At 48.7% G+C, this 25,626-nt stretch overlaps 1 protein-coding gene across 5 annotated transcripts; it reads right to left on the bottom strand.

The window, feature by feature from the left end:
- Positions 1-1,620: 1,620 nt before the first annotated feature.
- Positions 1,621-4,256, bottom strand: Cebpa (CCAAT/enhancer binding protein (C/EBP), alpha). Of its 5 annotated transcripts, none has more exons than NM_007678.3 (1): positions 1,621-4,256. In NM_007678.3, exon 1 carries the CDS (start codon positions 4,128-4,130, stop codon positions 3,051-3,053), a length of 1,080 nt encoding a protein of 359 aa, NP_031704.2. In that variant the 5' UTR covers positions 4,131-4,256; the 3' UTR covers positions 1,621-3,050. All 5 variants share the same exon structure in this region, with proteins under 5 accessions (NP_031704.2, NP_001274443.1, NP_001274444.1 ...).
- Between the last annotated feature and the right edge of the window lie 21,370 nt (positions 4,257-25,626).

Here is a 25,626-nt window from a genome sequence, read left to right as displayed (position 1 = left end):
GGCCTCATTAGATGCTGGGCTTACGTAGGCTGCAGTTTCCACATCAGAAAAAGCCCTTAGTGTATCTGTTACCCTTGACTGGTGACATGGCTTGGGGCCACAGGGTTGTCAGCTCCCCAAGACGAGACCTGAGTCTGTTCTCAGTGGTGCCTTAATCCTGGGTACAGGCCCTGGCATAAGAAGGCATTCATTGAATTTTTAGGGGTTCATTCAGTTACTCATGAAGTATGAATTCCCCCAGAAGACCACTCCCAGCTAAGCATAGAGCACACACTGGACAGGGCCACCCCAAACTGCATCCCCCCTCCCAACACAGACCACACTGGAGGCGTCCCTGATTGGGCCCTTTTTGTTCCCATTTCGGCCTACGTGGAAACTTGGGTTGGGTGTGCAGGAAGGGTGCCCTTCCATGAGCCCTTAGAAAGATGACCACCCCCACATCAGGTGGTTAGGAAAGGAGAGCAGGAGGGCCCCCTCCCCCGTTCAGCCTAAGCCCTGTTCTGGGAGCAAAGGGGGAATTCAAGGATCATTCCCTGTAAACAAGAAAAACTGGAATCCACACTGAACTCAGAGAGGGTTTGCTGGGGCCTGCAAGCCACGGCCTGCCCCAGCCTCTAGGCAGGCGATGGGGCTCTGCCTCCCTAGTTCCCAGGCTGACAGGGCAAGCCACCGCCTCCTCACTGGGCTTTGGCCTTTCCTCTGCCAAGGGCAGCCATGGGTGAGGAGGTGGCAAGGCATAAGACAGAGAGGGCAGTGGGGGAAGGGGTTGGTGGGACATCTTAACCACAAAGCCTGGTCACACTGTAGTTTGCAGAATTTAAAAGAGCTTGTCACTTCTCGCCAGTATATGCTGTAAGCTGCTGAGCAGCCACACTCCAGGTGAAGAGCCCAGTGGCCTCTGGGCTCCAGCAGGGATGGTGATGCAGGCTACCCTTTCCTTACCCGCCTGTTACTACAGCCAACTGGATGTCTGCACCTCATGGGCAGTTGTAGCAGTGGATACGTAATCATTAGGAGCTAATCCCCTGTTTGCCAAGATAGAGAAAGTGGGGCAGATGTATCCTCACAGATGATCTATGGGTTGCTGCCCCCCTCCCTAGGTGGGCTAAGGTAAGGCAGGTGCAAAGGGGGCTCAGCATGCAAGCTGCCGTCTTGAGAGACTGGGTAGTGGGCAGAGAGTGGTGACGTCCTGTTTTCCAGGCCTCCACTGAAAGGCTGGGCAAAGGTGGTGTGAGCCTTGTTCTATAGAGCTGGAGCTGAGTGATTTGGGAATGTGGCCAAAGGGTCCCTTAAGCAGAGAGCTTCTAAGTGGGCTTTCCCATTAGGCAGAGGTGTTCTCTTCTGACTCCCTCCTATTCTAGGATGCAAAGAGAGACCATGACCCTAAGACAACACGACCCCTCCACCCCCAAATTCCAAGGGACTCAGTCTTTAAACTCAGGGTGTTCTCAGCTTAGTCCTTACCCCTTCCTTGACTGCCATGGCACATCACCAAGGTAAAGAGAGACTCCAGAGATGCAAATTTAGGACCCCAGACACAGACAATGCTGTTTCAAACGGAACCCAGCCCAGAGCAAACCTTACAAGTGGCTTCTCTCTGGTTTTAAAAAGACACCAAAATTGAGTTTGATATGTTTATATTATAGATATAATACATACGACATCTAGCATGAAACTTTGTGTCCCCCCCCCCCAAAAAAAAGAAGAGAAGGAAGCGGTCCAGCCCTGCTCCCAGCCACAGGGGTGTGTGTATGAACTGGCTGGAGGTGGCCTTCTTTCCAGACCCAGAGCCAGGGCCGTTGGGGATGGGGTTGGGTGGGTGGGGAAGCCTAAGTCTTAGCCGGAGGAAGCTAAGACCCACTACTACATACACCCTTGGACAACTAGGGGAGAGGGGGAAGCCCACTTCATTTCATTGGTCCTCTGGGAGGCAGACGAAAAAACCCAAACATCCCTAAACCAAAAAGAATGAGAGCCTCACTCAGCTCCTTCCCCCAGCCGTTAGTGAAGAGTCTCAGTTTGGCAAGAATCAGAGCAAAACCAAAACAAAACAAAAGACCAAATAAAATGGTGGTTTAGCATAGACGTGCACACTGCCATTGCACAAGGCACCGCTGGGACACAGAGACCAGATACAAGTGTTGATATCGGATGATAAAGCAAAATATTTGGGAAGCTTGTCATAACTCCAGTCCCTCTGGGATGGATCGATTGTGCTTCAAGTTCCTTCAGCAACAGCGGCTGGCGACATACAGTACACACAAGGCTAATGGTCCCCGTGTCCTCCTATCCCCCACCCCACAAAGCCCAGAAACCTAGGTCTCTGTCTCCTACCACATGGCTAACTCACAACTCAGCTTTCTGGTCTGACTGGGGGTGGTGCCCCCATTCTCCATGAACTCACCCAGGAAACCTGGCCTGTTGTAAGCTGAGTGGGGGGGGGGGGATGTAGGTGGAGGTGCAAAAAGCAAGGGATTAGGAGCCCTCCACCTCCCTGTAGCTGGGGGTGAGGACACAGACTCAAATCCCCAACACCTAAGTCCCTCCCCTCTAAAGACAGGGACTGAGGGGCAGCTCAGGGCACTGCCGGGATCTCAGCTTCCTGTATCTTCCTCCTGCCCTGGGCCTGCACCCTTCATTTTTCTCACGGGGCCAGCTGAGGCCCGAGAGGAAGCAGGAATCCTCCAAATAAAATATCAAGGCACATTTTTGCTCCCCCTACTCGGTAGGAAAAGGAGCGAGTTTTGAGTATCCAAGGCACAAGGTTACTTCCTTAATACTAGTACTGCCGGGCCCCCAGCTCAGCTCCGCGGAAAGTCTCTCGGTCTCAAGGAGAAACCACCACGGCCTGACTCCCTCATCTTAGACGCACCGAGTCCGGCTCAGAGGAAGGGAGGGGACACGCGGAGCAGGCCAGGCTTTCAGGCCACACCGGAATCTCCTAGTCCTGGCTTGCGCGGCCCGGGCAGCCTAGAGATCCAGCGACCCGAAACCATCCTCTGGGTCTCCAGCCAGGGGGCCGGCCCAAGGCGGTCCCGCAGCCGCGCGCCTCACGCGCAGTTGCCCATGGCCTTGACCAAGGAGCTCTCAGGCAGCTGGCGGAAGATGCCCCGCAGCGTGTCCAGTTCACGGCTCAGCTGTTCCACCCGCTTGCGCAGGCGGTCATTGTCACTGGTCAACTCCAGCACCTTCTGTTGCGTCTCCACGTTGCGTTGTTTGGCTTTATCTCGGCTCTTGCGCACCGCGATGTTGTTGCGTTCCCGCCGTACCCGGTACTCGTTGCTGTTCTTGTCCACCGACTTCTTGGCTTTGCCCGCACCGGCACCGCTGCCACCGCCGCCGCCTCCCGTGCGGAGGTCGGGGTGCGCACCGGCCAAGCCCTTGAGCGCGCTCCCGGGGCCAGGCAGGCCCGCAGCACCCAAGGCGGGCGCAGCGTGCGGGCTGGGCACGGGCGTGGGCGGCGGTGTGGGGTGGCCAGGCTGCAGGTGCATGGTGGTCTGGCCGCAGTGCGCGATCTGGAACTGCAAGTGGGGGGCGGCCAGGTGCGCGGGAGACGCGTGCGGGTGCGGCGGTGGCGGTGGCGGCGGTGGCTGGTAGGGGAAGAGGCCGGCCAGCGCCAGCTGCTTCGCCTCGTCCTCCTCGCGGGGCTCTTGTTTGATCACCAGCGGCCGTAGCGCGGGCGCCCCGACGCGCTCGTACAGGGGCTCCAGCCTGCCGTCCAGGTAGCCGGCCGCCGCACAGCCGTAGCCGGGAGGGGGCCCGTGCGCCCCCGCGGACATGACCGCGCCGCCGGGGCCCGCCGGGGCTCCCGGGTAGTCAAAGTCACCGCCGCCACCCGCGGGGCCCGCCGCCGCCTTGGCCTTCTCCTGCTGTCGGCTGTGCTGGAAGAGGTCGGCCAGGAACTCGTCGTTGAAGGCGGCCGGGTCGATGTAGGCGCTGATGTCTATAGACGTCTCGTGCTCGCAGATGCCGCCCAGCGGCTCCGGGGCGGCAGGTGGGGCTGGGGGCGGCGCGGGGCCCGCGCCCCGGGGAAAGCCAAAGGCGGCGTTGCTGGGCGCGTGCGGGGGGCTCTGGAGGTGACTGCTCATCGGGGGCCGCGGCTCCACCTCGTAGAAGTCGGCCGACTCCATGGGGGAGTTAGAGTTCTCCCGGCATGGCGAGCCTCGGCGGCCTCCAGCCTGCGCGTGGCGCCGCTGTCGCCGCCGCCCACCCAGTGCCCCAACTGGCTCGCGCCCGCGCAGCTTCGGGTCGCGAATGGCCAGGCCCGCGCGGGGACCGCTTTTATAGAGGGTCGGGCATCGCCCCCTGGTGTCCAAACGGGTCTCGGATCGAAGGCGCCAGTAGGATGGTGCCTGCTGGGTCTTAGAGCCCGCCTTCTCCTGTGACTTTCCAAGGCGGTGAGTGGGGAGCATAGTGCTAGTGGAGAGAGATCGTGGCGCAACGCCCACTGACTCCTGCGCTGCAAGGCGAACCCGGCTTGCAGCGCTCAGCCCCACCCCGGCGGCGCTGTCGCCCCCGCACACACGTGGTCCGTGGTTAGGCGCCCCTCCTTTAAGCCTCTAAGTCACCCACTTCCAGCCAACACTAGGGAGCCCGGGAGCATCTAGAGGCCGAGCGAGGGGAGGTGGAGGTTGGGGAGCGTTTGGAGAGAGAATGTTGGTTTTGAGCTACCGTAGTGCAGACTTGTGTTAAAAGCTGGGACTAGGCCTGTCTCCCACCCGGATTTCTAAAAGGCTGTGGCGGAGAGCCGCGGCGCGGGAGGTTGGAGACTGCTTTGGACCAGCAACCTAGCGCGCACCGCCGAGTGGCGAGGCCGGGAGCGCAGAGATTGTGCGTCTTTTTCTCTGAACTCCACGCGACCCCACGGCTTCCAGGCAGAGCACCTCTCTTTCGCCCAGCTTCTCTAGAACTACAGGGTCCCACGGGCTCTTCAGAGTAGTAGGGCGCTAGGACCCGGCGGGGAGCGGAGGCGGCCGCTAACCCCGGAGCCTGGTGGACCTGGCTCGTCCACTCGCCTAGGCTGGAAAACTTTCTTTTTCATTGCGTCTCCAGGCCAGAGCGATAGGATTGCTAGGCTTACCAGGCAGACGTTGCTACCCAGCGTGGAGCACTCTAGTCAAGTGTTCGGGACACCACCACCCCACGCCCGGGACCAGCCGGTGGGTCCTCTGAGCCTCGCGGAAAAGGACCCTAAGGAGAGCGCACAGGGGCCGCGAGAGGGCAGGGTGTTGGAGAGGAGTGAACTTGAATCGGGGACTGTGATCCCCAGGCGGGGCCCATAGCCAGGGGCCTGAAGACACAGTTTTCTTTCCCTACTGTCATTCATGGGGGCACTAATCTCGGTAGCTCGGGTGTCCAATTCCTAGCTACGAAGCCTTTCGAGCACCCACTTGGGAGCCCTCCGCGCCGCGCCGCCTACAGGCTCGCGGCTGTGGGTAGGAGTTTGCGTGCATCGGCTCCCAGCCACGTGGCGTCTCGTTCACCCTCCACCTGGATCGCGGCCGCGGAGGTCCGGGGGCAGAAGGGGCCTGGTGAGCACCCACGTCTCTCGTTTTTGCACCCCGAAGACCGCGGCTTCTTGAGCTGAGGCCTTTCGTCCTCTCGAACTCCATTTGTCCGTGTTCCGTGACCTGCTGCGCTCTAGGGTCGCAGGTCAAGACCCCCAGTGCAATGGCCTTTTTAGGCCAGGAAAGGCCCTGCGATCCGCCCAGGAGGCTCCAAGAGGAGCGGCTAAAAACTGTTAGGGAGGTCTGCTGTGCTTCCACTGCGGTTACAGTAAAGAACCGACTTCGTCTGAAGGACGCATCCTGTACTTTAATCAAATTCTCATTCAACATATTCTCAGTGATTAATGGCTCAACTGCTTCATTTTCGGTGCAGAGCGCATAAAAAAGATATTTTTAGCTTGATGCTTTTGAACAGAGTGAATAAAAAGCAGATACACTAAATAAACAACCTGGTGTGAGCAGAGGATCGCTCTCTGGGCCAGATGCACGCGACTCTACCTGTGGAGTGTCCCCTGGGGAAAAATCCTTAAAAGCCGAGAGGAATCTTCAGTCTTTCTGCTGAGTTAAATATAATGTTTATTTGTTTGCTTGTTTGGTTCCCCCTGAGGGGAAAGGGAACACTGTAAGAAAGTTCCTAGCTAAGAGAGACATTAGCAGGAGGCTGACATCCTCGCTTATGCAAGCAGAGGGACTTGGGGTTGAAGGAAGCTGGAACACACTACAGTCATCAACAAAGAAAGTGGGATAAGTGCTTGAGGTGAGGGGCGGGGACTGGGAGTCCCGCCCCAAAGCCTGCAGGTCTCCAGTCGCTGACAGAATCCTTTTTACTGCTCTAAACACCCAGGGGTTCGTGAGAAATGTCCCTGCATGTGACACAAGTAGTGGGACAGATATGTCATATGCAGTCAGCTGGTTAAGAAAAGTGTCATCATAGAGGGGGACACCAAAGGAGCAGGGGTAAACCATCACCCATGAAATGGTCTCATGGGTTAGAGGTGGAACCGGTCATTATGGCTGTATTCACACCCAGCCCCAGGAACACTGGGCTCTGGAGAAGGCAGCCACTGATTTCCGGATTTCACTGGCTCTGATTTCCAGCCTCCCGTGTGATGGTCAAACATGTATCTTTACACAACTCAGTTAGTGGAATCCCACTGCGGCTGACTGAAACGGGCCTTGGGAGAGGTCTTCATGTGAGCCTCTGAGATATTTCCTGAAGTAGGCAGGAAGTCTCTGGAAGGATAAGGAAGAAAAGCCTTTCCCCACCCCCACCCCTTTGGAGGAGGGAACAGCAGGTGCAAAGGTGGAGAGGCTGCTGGGAGCATGGCCTGTTCTGGTAACAAAGGACAAGGGTGTTTGACAGGTTGGAGTGTGGGGAGAGCTAGGGAGGGGCCTAGATAAGGCTGGATCTACAGACAGGGTTGGGTTGATGGCCAAGGCCATCCCAGGTAAACAAACCTGCTTTATCTCACGGAGCATTTATCCTCTGGTGGCTGGTCTGGGAGGGTTTAAAAAAATTTTTTTTTTAATTTTGTCCCATTTGGGTTTAAGCCTACTCCAGCTAGAATGGAGAGGAGCTTTTGGCTAGATGAGAAACATGAGGTCCCCAAAAAGGTATGGTGGTACATACCTGTATCTTCAACAGTCTAGAGGCTGAGGCAGGAGGATTACAGGTTCACCAGCAGTCTAGGCCACACCAAAAGGACTTGTTTCAACCCCACTTCCTCTTCCAGGAGCGGCTACAGAGGCGACCTAGGACCTTTAAATACAAGATGCCAGGCTCCCGGCTGGAGCTGACATCTTTCAGCATGTATGTCTTCCTCCAAGCCCCTGGAGCAGGGAGCACAGGGGACTCAGTTGCCAGACACCGCTGGCCTGATTGGTAAAGTGTTTCTTATCCATAGTTTATTAATTATTGGAGAAGCTCCTGGAATCACCCAGTAGATTACACATCTTATCAGGAGGCCCTGAGTAGGTGAGGGGCTCCAAAGACCCATGAAAATGCCTACCTCATCATTTACAAGCCGGATGACCTCGAACAAGTTACTGAATTTCTCAGTAATTCATTGTAGGGCATCGGGAGGATTAGGAAGCACATATGCTGAGCTCAGTTCCGGGGAAGCTGTTGATACTGATAAATAAGACCATCCTGAGCTGTTCTCACACTATCTGTTTCTAGTAGCATACACTGTTGGGGTTCTGGTTTTCTCTAGACATTTGTCACACTAAGGAACTCATTCCAGTGTGATCAGAGGATGCCTGGTGTGGTACTATACTAGGGTTCACAGCCTGGTATTAGGTAAAGTTGTGTGATATAGTTTCCTACCAAACCCTCCAGAAGTGATTTACCTGATGGAAAATGTAGCTGTGGATGCCGTGTGTGTGTGTGTGTGTGTGTGTGTGTGTGTGTGTGTGTATGTATTATGAAGATATATATATATATGTGTATATATATATATATCCTGAGTTCCTAAGAATCAGCTCTTCCCAGTTTTTCCCTATTCACCAACTGTGGCACATGTGTGATTTCTTTTGTTGTTTGTATTATGTTTTCCATTTGCCAGAAGCTATTAGCTGATAAGCAAAAGCAGAGATACTAGAAGAAAAATCAAATCAAACTTCAGAATATTAAAAAAATTCATGTTAGTCTTATTTAGCAAATTGGGGAAAGTTCTTTATGGCATTTTGGTGTCGACTCCTTCATGAACCCCAGGACTGCCACCCAGCAAAGAGGCACCAAGTAAAGCAAATGCTGAACATGAGCATGCCTTCTCCATGTGCCTGCGGGGCCAAGAGCAGTGCTACAAATGGCAGCCCCCATTTCATGTTTTATTAAATATACCAAATTACCATGGAGCCAGCAATTTGGTATTAAATAAATGCATGACCGCAATCTAAGCACTGGAAGGTTTAAGGCAGGAGAATCACAGGTTCTCTAATGTCACTGAGAGTTCAAGACCAACTGAGGCTACGTAGTGAGTTTCAGGCCAGCTAGAAAGAAAGAGAGAAAGAAAGAAAGAAAGAAAGAAAGAAAGAAAGAAAGAAAGGAAGGAAGGAAGGAAGGAAGGAAGGAAGAAAGGAAGAAAGAAAGTGAAGAAAAGAGCCAAACCCAAACACCATCCTTCAAAAATTTGCAAAACCAAGAAACTGTTAGATAAAATATATTCTAGATTTCCTGTCTTAAATAACATTACTTCAAAGCTGGGGATATAGTTTAAGTGATAGTGTTCAACCAGAATCTCCCAGTGAGGAGCGGGGGGTGTGGCTCAGTGGAAGAGCACCTGCCTTGACTTTATTAGTAAGAGGTTGAAGGCACAGCTCTCTAGGAGAGCCTTGTACAGAATTTCCATTCCCAGGACAGCAAAACAAGCAAAAACAAACAAAAAACAAAACAAAACAAAACAAAACAAAACAAAAACAGATTTCAGGGTGTGCTAGAGGACCAGATTTTGACTTAGAACTTAGCTTTAGAAAAACAGTAATAGGGGAGAGGGTGGCACACATATTTAGTCCATTTGATAGAAGAGGCAGGTGGATTTCTGTGAGTTTGAGCCAGTCTGGTTTATAAAGAGAATTTCACGCCAGTCAGGGCCACACAGTGAGTCTCTCTCTCTCTCTCTCACTCTCTCTCTCTCCATACACACACACATACACATATATGTATGTATATATATATATGTACACACACACACATATATGTATGTCAAAGACGCCAATTATGTGATTATGTCCCTTCTCTTCCCTGTCCTAGAGCCTCCCAGGTGGGTCTTTAGGTCCTACCTAGGGCAGGCCATTGTTTTGTAGCCCAGGGCTGAAATGCTGCCTATGTTTTGTTCTGCCTGGGCCTGGGGATATACACACAGGCTAACACCTGGTAGAGAAGCCCATGGGAGTCTAGGTAACTGGCTCTGAGCGTTTGGACAGGAAACTCCCAAGTCCAAGAAAGGGACAAGGGGGTCCCCACCGGAGGGCATGAGGGGTCAGCTACTGTGGAAACCCTGATTGCTTGAGGCTGCATGTGGGGCCAGACATATGCCAGGCAGAGTCGCTGTGTCCTGGGTTAGCCAGCAGCTTGTCAGCGCAAGCAAAGGAGCAGTGACCCTATCTATGTGGATGTCCTTGCCCCAGTTTAGAGACACAGCAGTTGGCAGGAACCCCACATCTGAGGGCCTGGAATTCCAGCTACTTCGGTGGATGTAAATTCAAAGTCAGCCTGGGTAGCTTAGTAAGACCCTGGTCTCAAAATAAGAAGTCAAATCAGAGCCGAGGGTGTAGCTCAGTGGCAGCACACATGGGAAACCCTAGGTTCACCCCTAGCAACATAGACACATGCATAGTCCCAAACCTGCAACCCCTAACTCGTCCCTCCTTACAGGTTTGCAGCCCACCCTGCCCCACACTGAGCCTCCATTCTGCCACTGACAGTTTTTCCTCTTGGCTTGTTTGCCTCCGCCTCTCTCCAGCAAGAGAGCCCCCAGTGCCTTCAAAACAACACACTTCAGCTCCGTGAACCCTCCTTAACACCTTGTGTATGAGGAAGAAAGGTTCTGGAAGAGCATAGAGCACAAATCCACTGTTGCCTACCCTCATACAAGCTTGCCTGCACTTTGTTCTTGTTCCCTGAAGTGCTCTTCCTAAGTTGGCACAGCCCCCTCCTTCCGGTCACTTGAGTGCCACCTTCTCAGAAAGGTGTGAGCCGTACCCTCCCCCACAGGCTCTTGGGCCACCACACCATTTTATTTTCCTTGTAGCTCACTCAGAGAATGGTCTTGTTTACTTATTTTGCCCGTCCCAGCTCCACAAGAGGCAGCGACCTTGTCTGTCCTGTTCTGCATACCCCTCCTCCCCTGGACTGGGACAGGCCTTGGCTGAGAAGAGAGCCTCAAATACTTGTTAAATGAACACAGAATGAACTATGTGGCAGAAAGCAGCTACCCAGAGGTCCTCCTAGAACTCAGCCGGAGAGGACGCCACTCCCGGTTCCCCAAAGCAGACCCAATCCAGAACCCCTTGAAGCGGTTCCCGAAATACCAGACTGAATGCAGCGGTGCCTAGGGCTGACTGGAAAGAGGCCCCCCCTCAGGCAGATGTGGTCCCCAGGGGCTTGGCTGAACAAAAAAGTGCCTTGGAAGGAGGAGAAAGAGCCTATTTTCTTGGGAAAAATCCGGGCAGGACAAAATGTCTTTGCCAGTGAAGGTCCCCAGAGCTGGGCCCAAAAGCTACCCTGGCTCTGCTGTGTGTCTAGTCTGTAAGGGCACTGGTACAAAGAGGGTCCCAGCTGGGCCAGGCATAGAACCTGGACATGGCTGGTCCTTAGCTCCTGGGGGCACAGGTCTGCCTCCCTGCAGGTTCATGTGATAGGAAGGAACTGCTGCAGACTTCAGACTGGCCAGGCCAGCCTGCTGAGCATGGTCCTGCTCCTCTGACCTCACTATCCGGACCTTATCCTGACTTCCTGCAGATTCCAACAATCTGTGCCCTTGGTTCATTTAACAAATCTGAACGAGCTAAGAGCCCAAACTTGGTACAAAATCAAGAGATGAAAGGTGGCAGCCCCAGTGTAAGCATTTGGTCTTATTTTTTGGTTTTTCGAGACAGGGTTGCTCTGTATAGCCCTGGCTGTCCTGGAACTCACTTTGTAGACCAGGCTGGCCTTGAACTCAGAAATCCGCCTGCCTCTGCCTCCCGAGTGCTGGGATTAAAGGCGTGCTCCACCACACCCGGCACATTTGATCTTATGAGTAGACCATCTCCTTGAAGACTAAGCCCTGCAACATTGAGTAAATGTCCTCCACGTGTGACATTCAGGCTGCGAGGCAAATGAGATGCACACCATGGGCTACTTGATTTCAGCCTCAGACTCCCCTAGAGGAAGCCAGAGTCAGTGTTCTAGGGCCTGTAGCAATGTACGGTCGGTTTACAGATGCGAAGGGGCAGTCTTTAAAGGTCTCCATGCTTTGAATCCTTCAGCTTATTGTGGGACTGTGTGCTGCTTCCACTTAGCTAGGAAAAGATTAATGGGGTGCATAGTTTTCAGCCAAGCCTAGTGACATAGACTTGTCTGTCATCCCAGCTACTGGAGAGGTTAAAAGGCAGTAGGATTACAAACCTAAGGCCTGCTGGCACAACTGAGTGAAACTTTGCCTCAGAAGAAAAGGTAAAGAGAGGGCTGTGAATGGAGCAGAGCAGTAGAGCTGAGATGGGGCTCAGTGAGAGAACACCTGCCTAGAATCCCCCAGTGAGGAGCTGGGGGCGTGGCTCAGTGGTAGCGCTCCTGCCTAGAATCCCCCAATGACGGGATGGGGGTGTGGCTTAGTGGAGAGCCCCTGCCTGGATCAATGGGAGAGCACCTGCCTAAAATCACAAGTGAAGGTTTGGGGGTTTGGCTCAGCGGTAAAGCATTTGTCTAGTATGTATGCAGAAGGCCAAAATTCAATCATTCATGTACCAGCGAGGCAAAAACTCAAGCTGGGCGTGGTGCCACACAGCTTTAATCCCAGTGCTTGGGAAACAAAAGCAGGGGTTCTCTACGAGCTCAAGAGATCCCTGCCTACATCGGGAGTCCCAGGACAGCCAGGACTATGCAGAGAAGCTGAGTGCCAACATACCACCACCACCAAAATCCTGTAGGAAAAAACAAAAAACAAAAAACAAAAAACCCTTGAAAACATATGTGTAAAGGAAGAAATGAGGACCACACACCTGTTAGAGTTTCTGACGATGTGGAAAAGCGCTGAGCTTGAAGTCTGAAGCCTGTAATTTAAGTACTCCGCTCCACTGGCCATTTTGGACAAGTATGTATTTATTATCCTTATGGTTTTATAAACTATAAAACACCTTAAGTCACTTTAATAGTTTTATTAATTTTATAGTTTTACGTACTATAAAATATTTTAAGTTGTCTTAATTTACTCTACAGATATAAAAGGCCGCAGTGAAGACTGCCTGGCTTTGCAGGGCATGCTGAATGCGTCCCAAGGACCATGTTTCCAACAAGAAGAGCTAAGCGGTGCTTTGAGAATGTTATTCTTCCCCTCTGCTTGGTGAACTTTCCCAGATGAGGCGCTTATGTGGTTGTGGATAAGCAATCATGTTCATTTCCGCTGGTGACATGACATTCTTCCTGCTTTTTGAGAGACAGGGTTTCTCTGTGTAGCCCTGGCAGTTCTGAGACTAGTTGTGTAGACCAGACTAACTTTAAACTCACGGAGATCTGGCTGGCTTTGCCTCCTATGCACTGGAATTGAAGATCTAATCTACCTCCACTGGGCTGGACTGATGGGCTATTCTTATCCTAAAGAGCAAAGGCTCATTTATGTATGTATAAAATCCTCCAAATCAGAATGAAGGGGAATCAAATCTAAAGAAAAATGAGAACACAGAGACTTTATTTTTAAAACAGCTAATGTTGGCCCAGTGGTGGTGGCGCACACCTTTAATTCCAGTTTTTGGGAGGCAGAGGCAGGCAGATTTCTAGGAGTTCGAGGCCAGCCTATTTTATAAAGTCAGTTCCAGGACAACCAGAGCTACACAGAGAAACCATGCTTCCAAAATAAATAAATAAATAAATAAATAAACAAATAAATAAATACAGAACAAAAAACAAAAACCTAGAAACAATGACTAGTTGAACAACTGTTGGAATAGCTGGTTAATAATAACCTATACCTCTATTTAAACAGAGGTATAAGAGGTTGGTGAGATGGCTCAGTGGGTAAAGGCTTTTGTTTTGCAAGCCTTGAAGCCTGAGTTCAATTCCAGCAAACTCATGCTGAGGCCACAAAAGCTTTGTCTGATCTACTCATGCCGCTCTCGCTCTCGCTCTCGCTCTCGCTCTCTCTCTCTCTCTCTCTCTCTCTCTCTCTCTTACACACACACACACACACACACACACACACACATACACACACACCTTTAAAAAGGAGGGACTGGAAAGATGGATCAATGGTTAAGAGCACTGGCTGTGCTTCCAGAGGTCCTGAGTTCAATTCCCAGCACCCACATGGTGGCTCACAATCAATCATCTGTAATGGGATCTGATGTTCTCTTCTGGAATGCAGGTATATATGCAGATAGAGTACTCAGATACGTACAATAAATAAACAATTTTTTAAAAAATGTTAGAGGAATATGGAAAGATTTCTGACCTACTTCTTCATATATATTTATTAAACCTAAATGTGTATGGACGGGGGTGGGGGGGGTGGGGTGGGGGATAGGAAACATGTTCTTTCTTTTCTTTTTTTTTTTTTTTTTTGGTATTTCAAGACAGGGTTTCTCTGTGTAGCCCCGACTGTCCTGGAACTCACTCTGTGGACCAGGCTGGCCTCGAACTCAGAAATCCACCTGCCTCTGCCTCCTAAATCCTGAGATTAAAGGCATGCTCCCAGCCCAGGAAACATGTTCTAATAGCAGACTGTTTATTGATGGAGCTAGCCTGGGGGAATGTTTCAATCTCAGAAGAAAATGTTACACAACAATTTGTCATCCCTGCACTATACTTAAGAGGCAATGGAGGGAGGAGAGGGATTATAGATTTGAGGCCAAACTGCTACATAGCAAATTCCAGATTATTTGGACTACAAAGAAAAACCTTGCAAGAAAGGAATGAACCTCCACAGATCACTACAAAGGAATTACCATTTTAAAGGAAATAGAATACATAGGTACACAATGTGTGTGTGTGCATGTGTGTGTGTACATATATGGATTAAAGTACTACAGAAAACACTTGTTATATATTCCATGTATACAAAGAGGAAGGGAAGGCTGACCCATGTGTACATTTACGTCTGGGACCTTTTACCTACAAGGACTGGGGCTTGCAAGTGGATGAACATTTCTTCACTGTATGTTAAAGACATATGGAAGAATTAAACAATACATAGGCAATAACTAACTGCCCCTCAGTTCCAAATCGTTTCTCTATCTACTTGAAACACACCGTCCTTTGGGCATGAGAAAGATTTGCTTCCATTTTGCCAGAGCTGAAGAGCCAAATGGGCGAAATATAAATGGACCTCCACAGGACTTTTATCTTCATCAGCAGCCCCAGGAAAATCCATAGAGCTGTCAGCTTCAATAGAGCACTTTTACGGAATGAATACAAACCTGTTCCCCAGCGTGGAGCTGGGTTTTCCCATCTGTACTGATTAGCAGTTTATGCAGCATGGGCAGGGCACACTGGCCTAGCCCACTTCTCCCGCTGGTCTCCATTTGAGCGCTTTCAGTCAAAAACCCAAAGGTCAACTGAAAAGCACATAACCCACTCTCGTGACACTTCCTGTTGCCTGTTGGCCAGATAACTTCCAAGGCCTAAATCCCTGTGCACCATCATGGGCACCAAGCAAACACCAAGTTAGAACTCCCATCTGACACTGTCAACAGGTAGGGGTGACATTGGAAAAACTGAATTTCAACAAGCATGTTTTAGCATCCAGGTAAAAATATATCTGATTAGAAAATCCACCTTGCATTCGTTCCAAATGCAATCTTTTCTTTTCTTTCTTTTTCTTTTTCTTTCTTTTTTTTTTAAATAGTTTTTAATCTCACCCAGATTAACACATATGCACACACACACATTGTGTACCAGTAACAGTTAAGGAAAACCAGAGTGTGTCAGATTCCCCATAAAACAGTGTGCTTCTGGAATTCAGTGTTTCTTGGAGTGAGAGACTCTTGAGGGTGATCCTCATAGGATGAGGTTGTTCCAGCTTTCTTGGTCTTCTGGGAGGAATTACTAGAAGGTTAATAGGTCACTGGAATCTGCCTAGTGGCTTAGTGACAGGGACCTTGCCCTGAGTGGATGCCGACTGCATTCTTGAGCTGCCTGACAACACTAGCTTCTGTACTTCCAATGTCTGGGAATGTTTTCATCCTGAGAGCCTCACCTCCCAACATGGAAAGTGTCCCTCAAAGGAGTCACGGGAGTGTAAGATTGACAACCCTCACCTAGTGAGAACCACTCAAGGGGAAGAACAAAAGACTCAGCCAGTCTCCCACGCTGTGGCTGTTGTAACTGGACACAGGGACCAGATCCTCTGTCCTCCTTCCTAAAGCTGTGGTCAATACTTGGCATCCTGTAGTATTTGTCTCTGCTTTGATATGGATGCTGTTGTTTCTGTTTTGGGCTGAATATTCCCCTCCCCTTTTTTCCCTTCCCCACCCCCAGCCTCTGCCAGCCAGAACTCTGTTCGCACTCAGGGATAAGCCTCTGGTTTGGATGACTAATGAGGTCCTGGCCAAGTTCAAAGTCACAGATGACTCCTGCACTTCCTGCCCTGAGCTACCACCTTGATCCCGACACCTGGCCCTTTTTATGAGCCACTTCTCAGAACCAGGTTTAGGAAGAAGAGAGAGCTGTGTAGACTGTGGCTGGCCGGTTTAAATGCCACTTGTGCACAGTGATCTTGGCAGGCCGTCTGTCTGCCTCTCTTGCTTCATTTCCTCATCTTTCAAATGGGGATAACGCACCTCCTTCTGCAGAGAGCTGCAAGGATTAAATAAATAAGCCGTTCATAGCTCTTACATAAATACTGAAGATTAGCTTTGTCAGCAAGGAAAATGAAACGGCTAGTGTGGGAAGTTTTTAAGTTCTTTCTTACCTGGTGTGATGGTATATGCCTGGAATCCCAGCTCTTAGAACATAAGAAGAGTCACAGTGATGGTGAGTTCAAGGTTAGCTTGAGCTACATCATAACACTTGTGTGTCTTGACAGCTAGATGAGTGAATGAGATTGATTGTTAAGTGGAATCAGAATCAAAATCCTCTGACGAGCTAGAGCAGAAAATTTTAATTGTCACGTATATGCACACACATGCACATCTATACATGTGCATACACATGTACACACAATGAAACACACATACATACAGACATGCACACATACACACACTGAAACACATACACACATGCACACCCTCCCCTCACACACACTCAGACATAGACACACATGCAACACATCCTTGGGCACAGACTCTTTCAGAACCAGTTATTCAAAAATCCACAGATATCCTAGGCTCTAGACTCTGGACAAATAACTACAAATCAACTACACAAAGACAGTGGAGAGTTTATAAAAGCAGGCAGCTGCAGACGGGGAGTTGACATCTGGAAGAAGGAGACATGGCAATGTGAGTTTCCTTCTTTTTAAATCGTGTTTTGCCTAAAGATGAGCCCCGCCTGCACCGGATGAGGAAGCTAAAATTGTGATAGAAGAATGTACTGTGCTATGTGCTCGATGAAAAAGGTTAGTTTACAGTGACCTCAGTCACCAAAAATAGAGAGGAGGGAGATCCTGAAAATGGATGCAAATGGACCAAGAAGTCAGCTCTGTGGAGGAATGAACTAGCCACGCCTCTGCTGGACTTGGGAAGTCCATAGGCCTAAGACAGATACCTTGTAGCCAGCGAAGTCTGAAGGAATTGTCTGAATTGCTATCTGCAACACTTTGAATTTAGTCAAATTAACTGAACTCTACAAAGGAAATGCCCTTCTTCAGGAGAACATAGTAGCATCTATGGTGTCTCACTCATAAGATCTGGGATGTGACATCACCATCCTAAAAAACCATGGAATACTAGCCATTCTTAGGGAAGGCAAACGAGCAGAGACTAACTCCAATGTGACGGACACAGCTGGGGTTGACAGTGTGATGGAATGGTTGACTTAAATAAAAGAACAGAAAATATTCAGTGAAAAAGAACTTTTAAAAAGACCAATTCTACAGATAAAATGCCAAAATAAGAAAAAAATTAAAATCACTAGAGGGCCTTAAAAACAGAAGAAAAGGCTCAAGGCTCAGTGGTAGAACCCCTTCTTAGAAATCCCTAGTGAGGGGCTAGGGGCATCACTCAGTGGTAGAGCCCCTCTGCCTAGAAACCCCCAGTGAGGGGCTGGGGGCATGGCTCAGTGGTAGAGCCCCTCTGCCTAGAAACCCCCAGTGAGGGGCTGGGGGCATGGCTCAGTGGTAGAGCCCCTCTGCCTAGAAACCCCCAGTGAGGGGCTGGGGGTGTGGCTCAGTGGTAGAGCCCCTGCCTAGAATCCCCCAGTGAGGGGCTGGGGGTGTGGCTCAGTGGTTGAGCCCCTGCCTAGAATCCCCCAGTGAGGGACTGAGGGCGTGGCTCAGTGGTAGAGCCCCTGCCTAGCATGCATAAACTCTGTGTTCAATCTCCAGCATGCAACAGACAAACAAACAAATTTCCCCAAAACTAAAATAAATATGAACAATAAAGCTCGTCTTATTTTGAGTCATTCTTTATTTTGTGTGTTGGGGATTGCTCCCAGGGCCTCAGGCATGCTTGTGGTCTACCAGAGCAACAAGCCCAGCCTTTTTAATTTTTAAAGTTTATAGCTTACATGTGTATTTTGTTTTAAATACATTCAAAGTAAAGCCTGAAGAGATATTTCGACAGTTAAGAAGATATAGTACGGCAGAGGACCTCAGGTTCAGTTCACAGTGCCCACACGACTCACAGCTGCACTGGAACTCCAACTGTAGAGAATCCAGCATCCTCTTCTGGCCTCTAAGGACCCCTGCAAGCGCAAGGCACACACAAGCATGCAAACTAATAGATAAACAACTAACTAAATACATATTTTTGAAGAAAGACATTCAAAGTGTACTAGCATATAGAAGACAAATTATTATATAAATATTATAAAATATTATATCTATTTATTTCTTTATCCCAAACTTCCATCCTACTGGAGTACTAAGAGACAGCCACTGTCATAAGTGTAGCGTGAACCTTTCATGTGTGCATGTGTGTGTGTCTGTAAACAAGATGTGGACATATGGTGTAACTTTCTATCTTTTAAAAAAAAAATCCAAAGGAGGTCCTGCCATATGTATTGGTCTCTGCTTGCATTTTTTCAGTGCTATTTTATGTTTTGATCATCCTTCATATCATTATGTAGAGACTGTCTTGGTTATTCGTTTACTTATTTATTAAGCTTGTATGCAAAGTAAAGGGTTTCATTGTCACATTTCAACACATGTCTCCTTCTACTTTGTTTTAATTCATCCCCCCGTGCCACCTCTGCCCTCCCCTGTGTCTCTATCCCTTACTCTGACTAATTTATTTAAAAAAAAAATGTACTGCATAGAAACCAGGCAAGGTACTATGTGCCTGTAGTCCCAGCACTTGGAAGGTAAATGCAAGAAGATTGGACTTTCAAGATTATCCTCAGCTACATAGTGAGTTCAAGGACAGCCTGGGCCTCAAGGAAGCAGACAAACACTGCACTGAAGATGGGAAGTGTAGCTCAGGAGTGCTACATTTTCCCAGCATGTGCAATTCTGGGTTCCAGTTCTAAGTCTGCAAAAACAAAACAAATCAAAACAAAACAGCAGCAGCAGCAACAGCAACACCAGCAGCAGCAACAACACCACCACCAACAACAGCAACAGCAGCAGCAACACCACCAGCAGTAGCAGTAGCAGCAACAGCAACACCAACAGTAACAGTAGCAGCATCAGGAGAAGCAACAGCAACAACAGCAGCAGCAACAGCAACACCAGCAGCAGCAACAACACCACCACCAACAACAGCAACAGCAGCAGCAACACCACCAGCAGTAGCAGTAGCAGCAACAGCAACACCAACAGTAACAGTAGCAGCATCAGGAGAAGCAACAGCAACAACAGCAGCAGCAACAGCAACACCAGCAGCAGCAACAACACCACCACCAACAACAGCAACAGCAGCAGCAACACCACCAGCAGTAGCAGTAGCAGCAACAGCAACACCAACAGTAACAGTAGCAGCATCAGGAGAAGCAACAGCAACAACAGCAGCAGCAGCAGCAGCAGCAGCAGCAGCAGCAGCAGCAACAACACCACCACCAACAACAGCAACAGCAGCAGCAACACCACCAGCAGTAGCAGTAGCAGCAACAGCAACACCAACAGTAACAGTAGCAGCATCAGGAGAAGCAACAGCAACAACAGCAGCAGCAGCAGCAGCAGCAGCAGCAGCAGCAGCAGCAGCAGCAGCAGCAGCAGCAGCAGCAACCAGGAAAATAAAGAAAAGAAAGAGAATCCACTTTCTTCCAGACCCCAGACAGTATTGAATAGCAGAGAGTCATGACTTGACTAGTTACTAGTGAAGTTGTTGGGTCAAAGGGTAAGGGGTTAAAATTTAATGGAGACCGCAGTTATCCTCCATAAGGCAATATAATGCCACACACCTGCCAAATGATATGGTATGCACGCGCCACCTATGGTGAAGACCTATACTTTCCTGTCTCCCGTGCAAACAACAATACAGTCAGGGTCCTTCAAGTATTTATTTGTTTTGTTATTGCCTTAGAACTCCTTTTTCCTGGTTACCTATAAGATTAATAAATATGAGATTACCTAATGTTTTCACCCTGCATTATCTTTCTCACAGTGTCTGGTATATTTTTGTATCCTTTTATTTCAAAGATCTTATTTGTATTTTGTCCTGCAAGTATGAGTGTTTTACCTGGATTTATGTGCAGGGTGATGCAGGGCTTGAGGAGGCCAGAAGGGGGCATCCAGTCTCCTGAACTGGAGTGAGAGCCGTGTGCTGCCATGTGGGTGCTGGGAATCAAAGCAGGGTCCTCTAGAAGAGTAGACAGAGCTCTTAACCACCCAGGCATCTCTCCAGCCCCCTGCTTCTTTGAAAGAGCAAGTAGTTGACCTTCTTGGCTATCTGCCTGTCTTTCTTCCTTCCATTCTTTCTTTCTTTTTAAAGATTTACTTATTTATTGTATGTATATGAGTACACTGTAGCTGTACAGATGGTTATGAGCCATCATGTTGTTGCTGGGAATTGAACTCAGGACCTCTGCTCTCTCCAGGCTGGCTCACTCTGGTCCAAAGATTTGTTTATTGTTTTATGTAAGCACACTGTAGCTGTCTTCAGACACCAAAAGAGGACATCATATCTCTTCACGGATGGTTGTGAGCCACCATGTGGCTGCTGGGATTTGAACTCAGGACCTTCGGAAGAGCAGTCAGTGTTCTTAACCAATGAGCCATCTCTCCAGCACCTTGGTTGTGTTTCTAATAGAGCTGGAATGGAAGAAAGTTGTGAGACTTATTAAAGGATTTTTAATGACGAATAATGCTTGGTGATGCTTTCAAGCCAGTTGGCTTGGTGCAGGTGCCACATGCTTAGATCTTAGCTCTTGAGGGAAGCAGAGGTAGCAATGCTCTGTCTGGGGGGAATAAAAACCACCAAGAGCTGGAAGAGAATATAGGCTTAGCATTGCAAGATCCTAGGCTTAGTCTCCACAGAATGAAAAAACAAAAACCCTATTGTTTTATATGGTGGTTTGAAAGAAAATGGCCTTGCCAGGCAGTGGTGGCACACGCCTTTAATCCCAGCACTTGGGAGGCAGAGGCAGGTGGATTTCTGAGTTCGAGGTCAGTCTGGTCTACAGAGTGAGTTCCAGGACAGCCAGGGCTACACAGAGAAACCCTGTCACGAAAAAATTAAAATTAAAATTAAAAAAAAAGAAAGAGAGAGAGAGGGAGGGAGGGAGGGAGGGAGGAAGGAAGGAAGGAAGGAAGGAATAAAGGAAGGAAGGAAGGAAGAAAGAAGGGAGGGAGGGAGGGAGGGGGAGAGAGAGAGAGAGAGAAAGAAAGAAAGAAAGAAAGAAAGAAAGAAAGAAAGAAAGAAAGAAAGAAAGAAAGAAAGAGAAAAATGGCCTCCATAGGCTGAGGCAATGGCAGATTAGGAGTTGTGGTCTTTGTTGGAATTGGTATGGTGTTGGAGGAAATGTGGTACTTCACGTCCTGCTGCCTGCTGATCCAGATGAACTCACCTTCTCCAGCACCATGTCTGCCTGCAGGCTGCCACATCTCCCACCATAGCAATAACGGGACTAAACCTCCGAACCTGTAAGCCAGCCCCAGTGAAATGTGTTCTTTTATAAGAGTTGCCTTGGTCATGGAGTCTGCACAGCAATAAAACCCAAACTATGACTCTGTTTGTCATCACTGTTTAGCATACCACTTAATTAATCTATTTATGTTTGAGGCTATGTGACTGATGGCTCTTTTTCTTCTGGAATGTGTGCCCTAGGAACTCAGCTGCCATGTTGTGAGGAAGCCCAGGAGATATCCAGAGAGCCAGCATCAGTCTTCCTTGGTATGAATGAGACTCCCATCCAAGCATTAACCAGTCCTGACCCTGCTTAGCTTTGAGATCAGACAAGATTGGGTGCAATCAGGGTAATATGGGCTGGAAAGAAGGTTTAGAGGCTAAGAGCACTCACTGGCTGCTCTTGCAGAGGACCCAAATTCACTCACATTATGAGACTCACAGCTGCCTATAACTCTAGCATCAAGTGATCAGCCACCCTCTTCCAGCCTCTCGGGGCACCAGGTACATACATGATGTATATAAATTCATTCAGGACTCCGCACATGTATAAAATAAAAACAAATCTTTAGCAATAACAACAAAAATACCTTCCAGTTAATAGGCAGAAAAAAAAAAAAACACTACCTGGCCAAATCATTTAATTTACTACCAACTCACACTTCTTTCTATTCTTCTCAGTGAGATATGCTTGAGTTTCTTTATGCTATCTTATACTGTTTCTATTTTTATTTCTAGCTCACACTCTTTTTACTTAACTCATGGTTTTGTTTGTGACAGGATCCCATCCCTAGAACTCACTGTGACAGGCAGGCTGGCTTCCAGCTCTCCACAGTGCTCCCGTGTCAGCCTCCCAAGGACTAGCGTTGCAGGTGTGAGCCCCTCACCTTCCTTGCTATTCCCTCACAACTAGGATCGTGACAGAAACCTAACATCTTGTTCACTCACTACGGATATTTGCATCTTAGTCCAACAGCAGCTCTTGGTGAGAGGATCGTGGTGTTTACAGATCCGCTAGCTTCCTCCCAGGCTCCACCTCCTTTTCCTCCAGGCAACATTGAGGCTCTTCATTATGGACCCTCTTTCTTCACTCTTTCTTCTCTTTCCTTCAACCCATTGCTTCTCAGCCCCGTTATCAGACCCTCCTCTCTTAAATTCTAATCCTGGTTAGCTTCTCTATTTCATATCTGTTTTCCATTCCTGTGACAAAATACCTGAGGCTGGATACTTTATAAAGTAAAGAGGTTTTTTTTTCTTTCTTTCTTCCTTTCTTCCTTCCTTCCTTCCTTCCTTCCTTTCTTTCTTTCTTTCTTTCTTTCTTTCTTCCTTTCTTTCTTTCTCTCTTTCTCACACACACAGTTTTGTAGACTGGAAGTTCAAATCTTGACAACCCCATATATTTGGCCTGTAATGAGGACTTCGTGTGGAATAATATAACAGTGGTGATGGTAATAATGGTGATGGTGGTGGTGGTTGTTTCTTGGTGGTAGTAATGGTAGTGGGGGTTATTTGTTGGTAGTGGTGATGGTGGTGATGATGGTGGTGGTGATGGTGGTGGCGATGGTGGTTTGTTGTTGTGTATATATTTGTTTCTTCCCACAGTGAAGAAACATTCAGAATTTTGTTTTTTTAAACAACTTAAGCTTTGGGAGAACTGATATTCTTTGAAATGTCATTAATCTCTACCAGGGCTGACACCCTCTTAAAAATGAGTTGACCACCTTCCACTAGGTACCATCTCCCAATATCTCCATACAAGAAGCAAGCTCCTGGGCATGAGCTTTTGGGGACACACTCAAACAGTATCCAGACCACAGCATCTTTCATATGGCTTTCGTGTCTGTCTCTGTCTCTGTCTCTCTCCAATTCACTAGGCAGACCAGGCTGGACCTTGAACTCATAGAGATCTGCTTGTCCCTGCCTCTTGAGTCCTGGGAATAAGGGTATATGTGCCCACTCTCTCCCCCAGGGTTTTACATGGTAATCCCTTTGCTGATGAATCCTACACTTGTTTCTTGTGCCCCGGTGCCCCAGTGCCTCACGGAACGCCATTTTTCAGCAGGCAACCTCACCAGCTGTTCGTTCCCCAGGCGGTACCTCACAGTGACACCTATAAGCCTGGAGCGTGTCTGCATTCCAATCTGCTCCTTTCCAATTAGCTAATAAAACCAGCCTCTACATCTGCTCCCACTCGGTGGCCCATGTCTTACTTCTCAGTTCGCCGCAACTGGCAGACTTTAGGCAGGTTCCATAACCTCCTAACAAGGGCATTAAATTATGAATGGATCCACTGCTTAATTCAGTCAGTCAGTCAGTCAGTCAGTCAGTCAGTCAGTCAGTCAGTCAGAGTCCTTGCATGGGCCAGTCAGTGGCCAACCAAGCCCTCGGTGCCCATGGAGGACACTTCACATTTAAACCATCTTAGAAAGGGGAAGGAGGTGGGCTTGTTTCCAGGCACACTGAGCTTCAGTCACTGAAATAAATGGGGAACTAGAAAATATGTGGCCTACCTGAAATATATGTGTATGTATATATATATTCATTCAGTACTGGGGATGAGTCAGACCCTTGTTGTTCATGCAAAGCAAACATTTGCACGTTGAGCTGAGTGGTGCTTAGCCCTATAGTTTTTCTTTTCGTTTTGACACAGGGTCTCGCTAAGTTCCTTAAGAACTTACACTGTTGCTCAGGTAGACCTCAAACTTGTGATTCTCCTGCCTTACCTACCAAGAAGCTGAAACAACAGGCCCACACCGTTACATCTAACACCCTACACACACACACACACACACACACACACACACACACACACACACACACACGAAGACAGAGTCTGAGTTTCTTGCTGCTACTCAATGGATCTGTAGAGAGAATGACCTTTCCTCCAATAAGGCAAACTACTTTCAGTGCAGAGGGGTCCAAAAATAGCACTTCCTGGGCTTCAGGTCTAGCTGGTCCTCATCGTATATTGTCTGGTATTGATGGTTGGGTCTAGTATTGAACCCAGACTTCTCTTCCAAGGAGATTTTGCTGGGTGCCTAGTCTATTTTGTTCAAGACACCATCACATTCCCTTGTGGGCTTGGCCCATGATGCATCAGTATAGAGAGGGAAACAGATGACCCTAGCCATCCCTAGGAGCTTGACTCCGAGCTAATTCCTCCGTTCTTTTAATAGCGCTGGTTCCTCTTTGTGCTCTGCCAGCCTTTTCTCTACATTCCTGTGGTAGAAAGCAGCAGCAAAGCACAGTTGGCTTTTTTTTTTTTTTTTTCGGGTGTGTCCTACCATACTTCCCTCATCTTGGTAGCTGTAGCTTGCTGCTGGCTCCTTTGGGTTAGTGGCTGCTAACTGGCATGTGACCTTCTCCTGCAAAGGCCTTTGCAATGTCTCTGTGTGGTTGTGATTCCACCAAATATGGCACCTTCAGCACCCTCTGCACTGACATTTCCCCTCTGAGACAGGGTCTCATTATGTATTCCAGACTAGCTCAGAACTCACTGTTCAACCACACTGGGCTTGAACTTGTGTTCCTACCATCTGTGCCTTCTGAATGCTTCGAGTTTTTAGGCATGTGCCACCAAATTTGGCTTACACTGCATACTATGAATTTACACTTTGCAAATCACCAGCAAGCCTTGAACCGTCCTGGTCCACATAACCAGGATAGCCATAGGATGGTTTCTTTTTTTAGAGAAGGAAGTGTTGGCCAGAGCGTAGAGAGTTGGGGGCATTCATGCAGTATTGGTGAGAATGTAAAACAATGCCCCCAGCCTGGGAAAAGCTACAATAGTTCCTCAAAAGTTAAAAATAGAATTCCCAGGGGCTGAGGAGATGGCTTAGTGGGTAAGAGCATGCACTCATACACACACACACACACACACACACACACACACACACACATACCCTTCCAAGGACCCAGGTCTGGTTCCAGGCAGGTATGTTGGATGGCTTACAACTGATTCGGTTGGAACTGTAACCCCAAGAGATCAAACATCTCCTTCTGCTCTCCACAGGCATGCACATACATGCATTCACACACACACACACACACACACACACACACACACACACACAAATGAAATATTTTAAAAAATTTTTATTGATTCTTTGTCAGTTTCACATCATACACCCCAGTCCCACTCATCTCCCCATCCCTTCATATCTGCCCTTGCAACCCCCAACACACAAATAAAAAACACACAAACAGATAAAACAAACATAGAAAACATCTCATGGAAGGTGTAGTGTGTCACAGTGTGTCCCAC

Source organism: Mus musculus, chromosome 7, assembly GCF_000001635.26.
Source record: "Mus musculus strain C57BL/6J chromosome 7, GRCm38.p6 C57BL/6J".
NCBI lineage: Eukaryota > Metazoa > Chordata > Mammalia > Rodentia > Muridae > Mus > Mus musculus.
The sequence above is the reverse complement of the archived record's forward strand: the minus strand, read 5'-3'. Positions and strand labels throughout refer to the sequence as shown.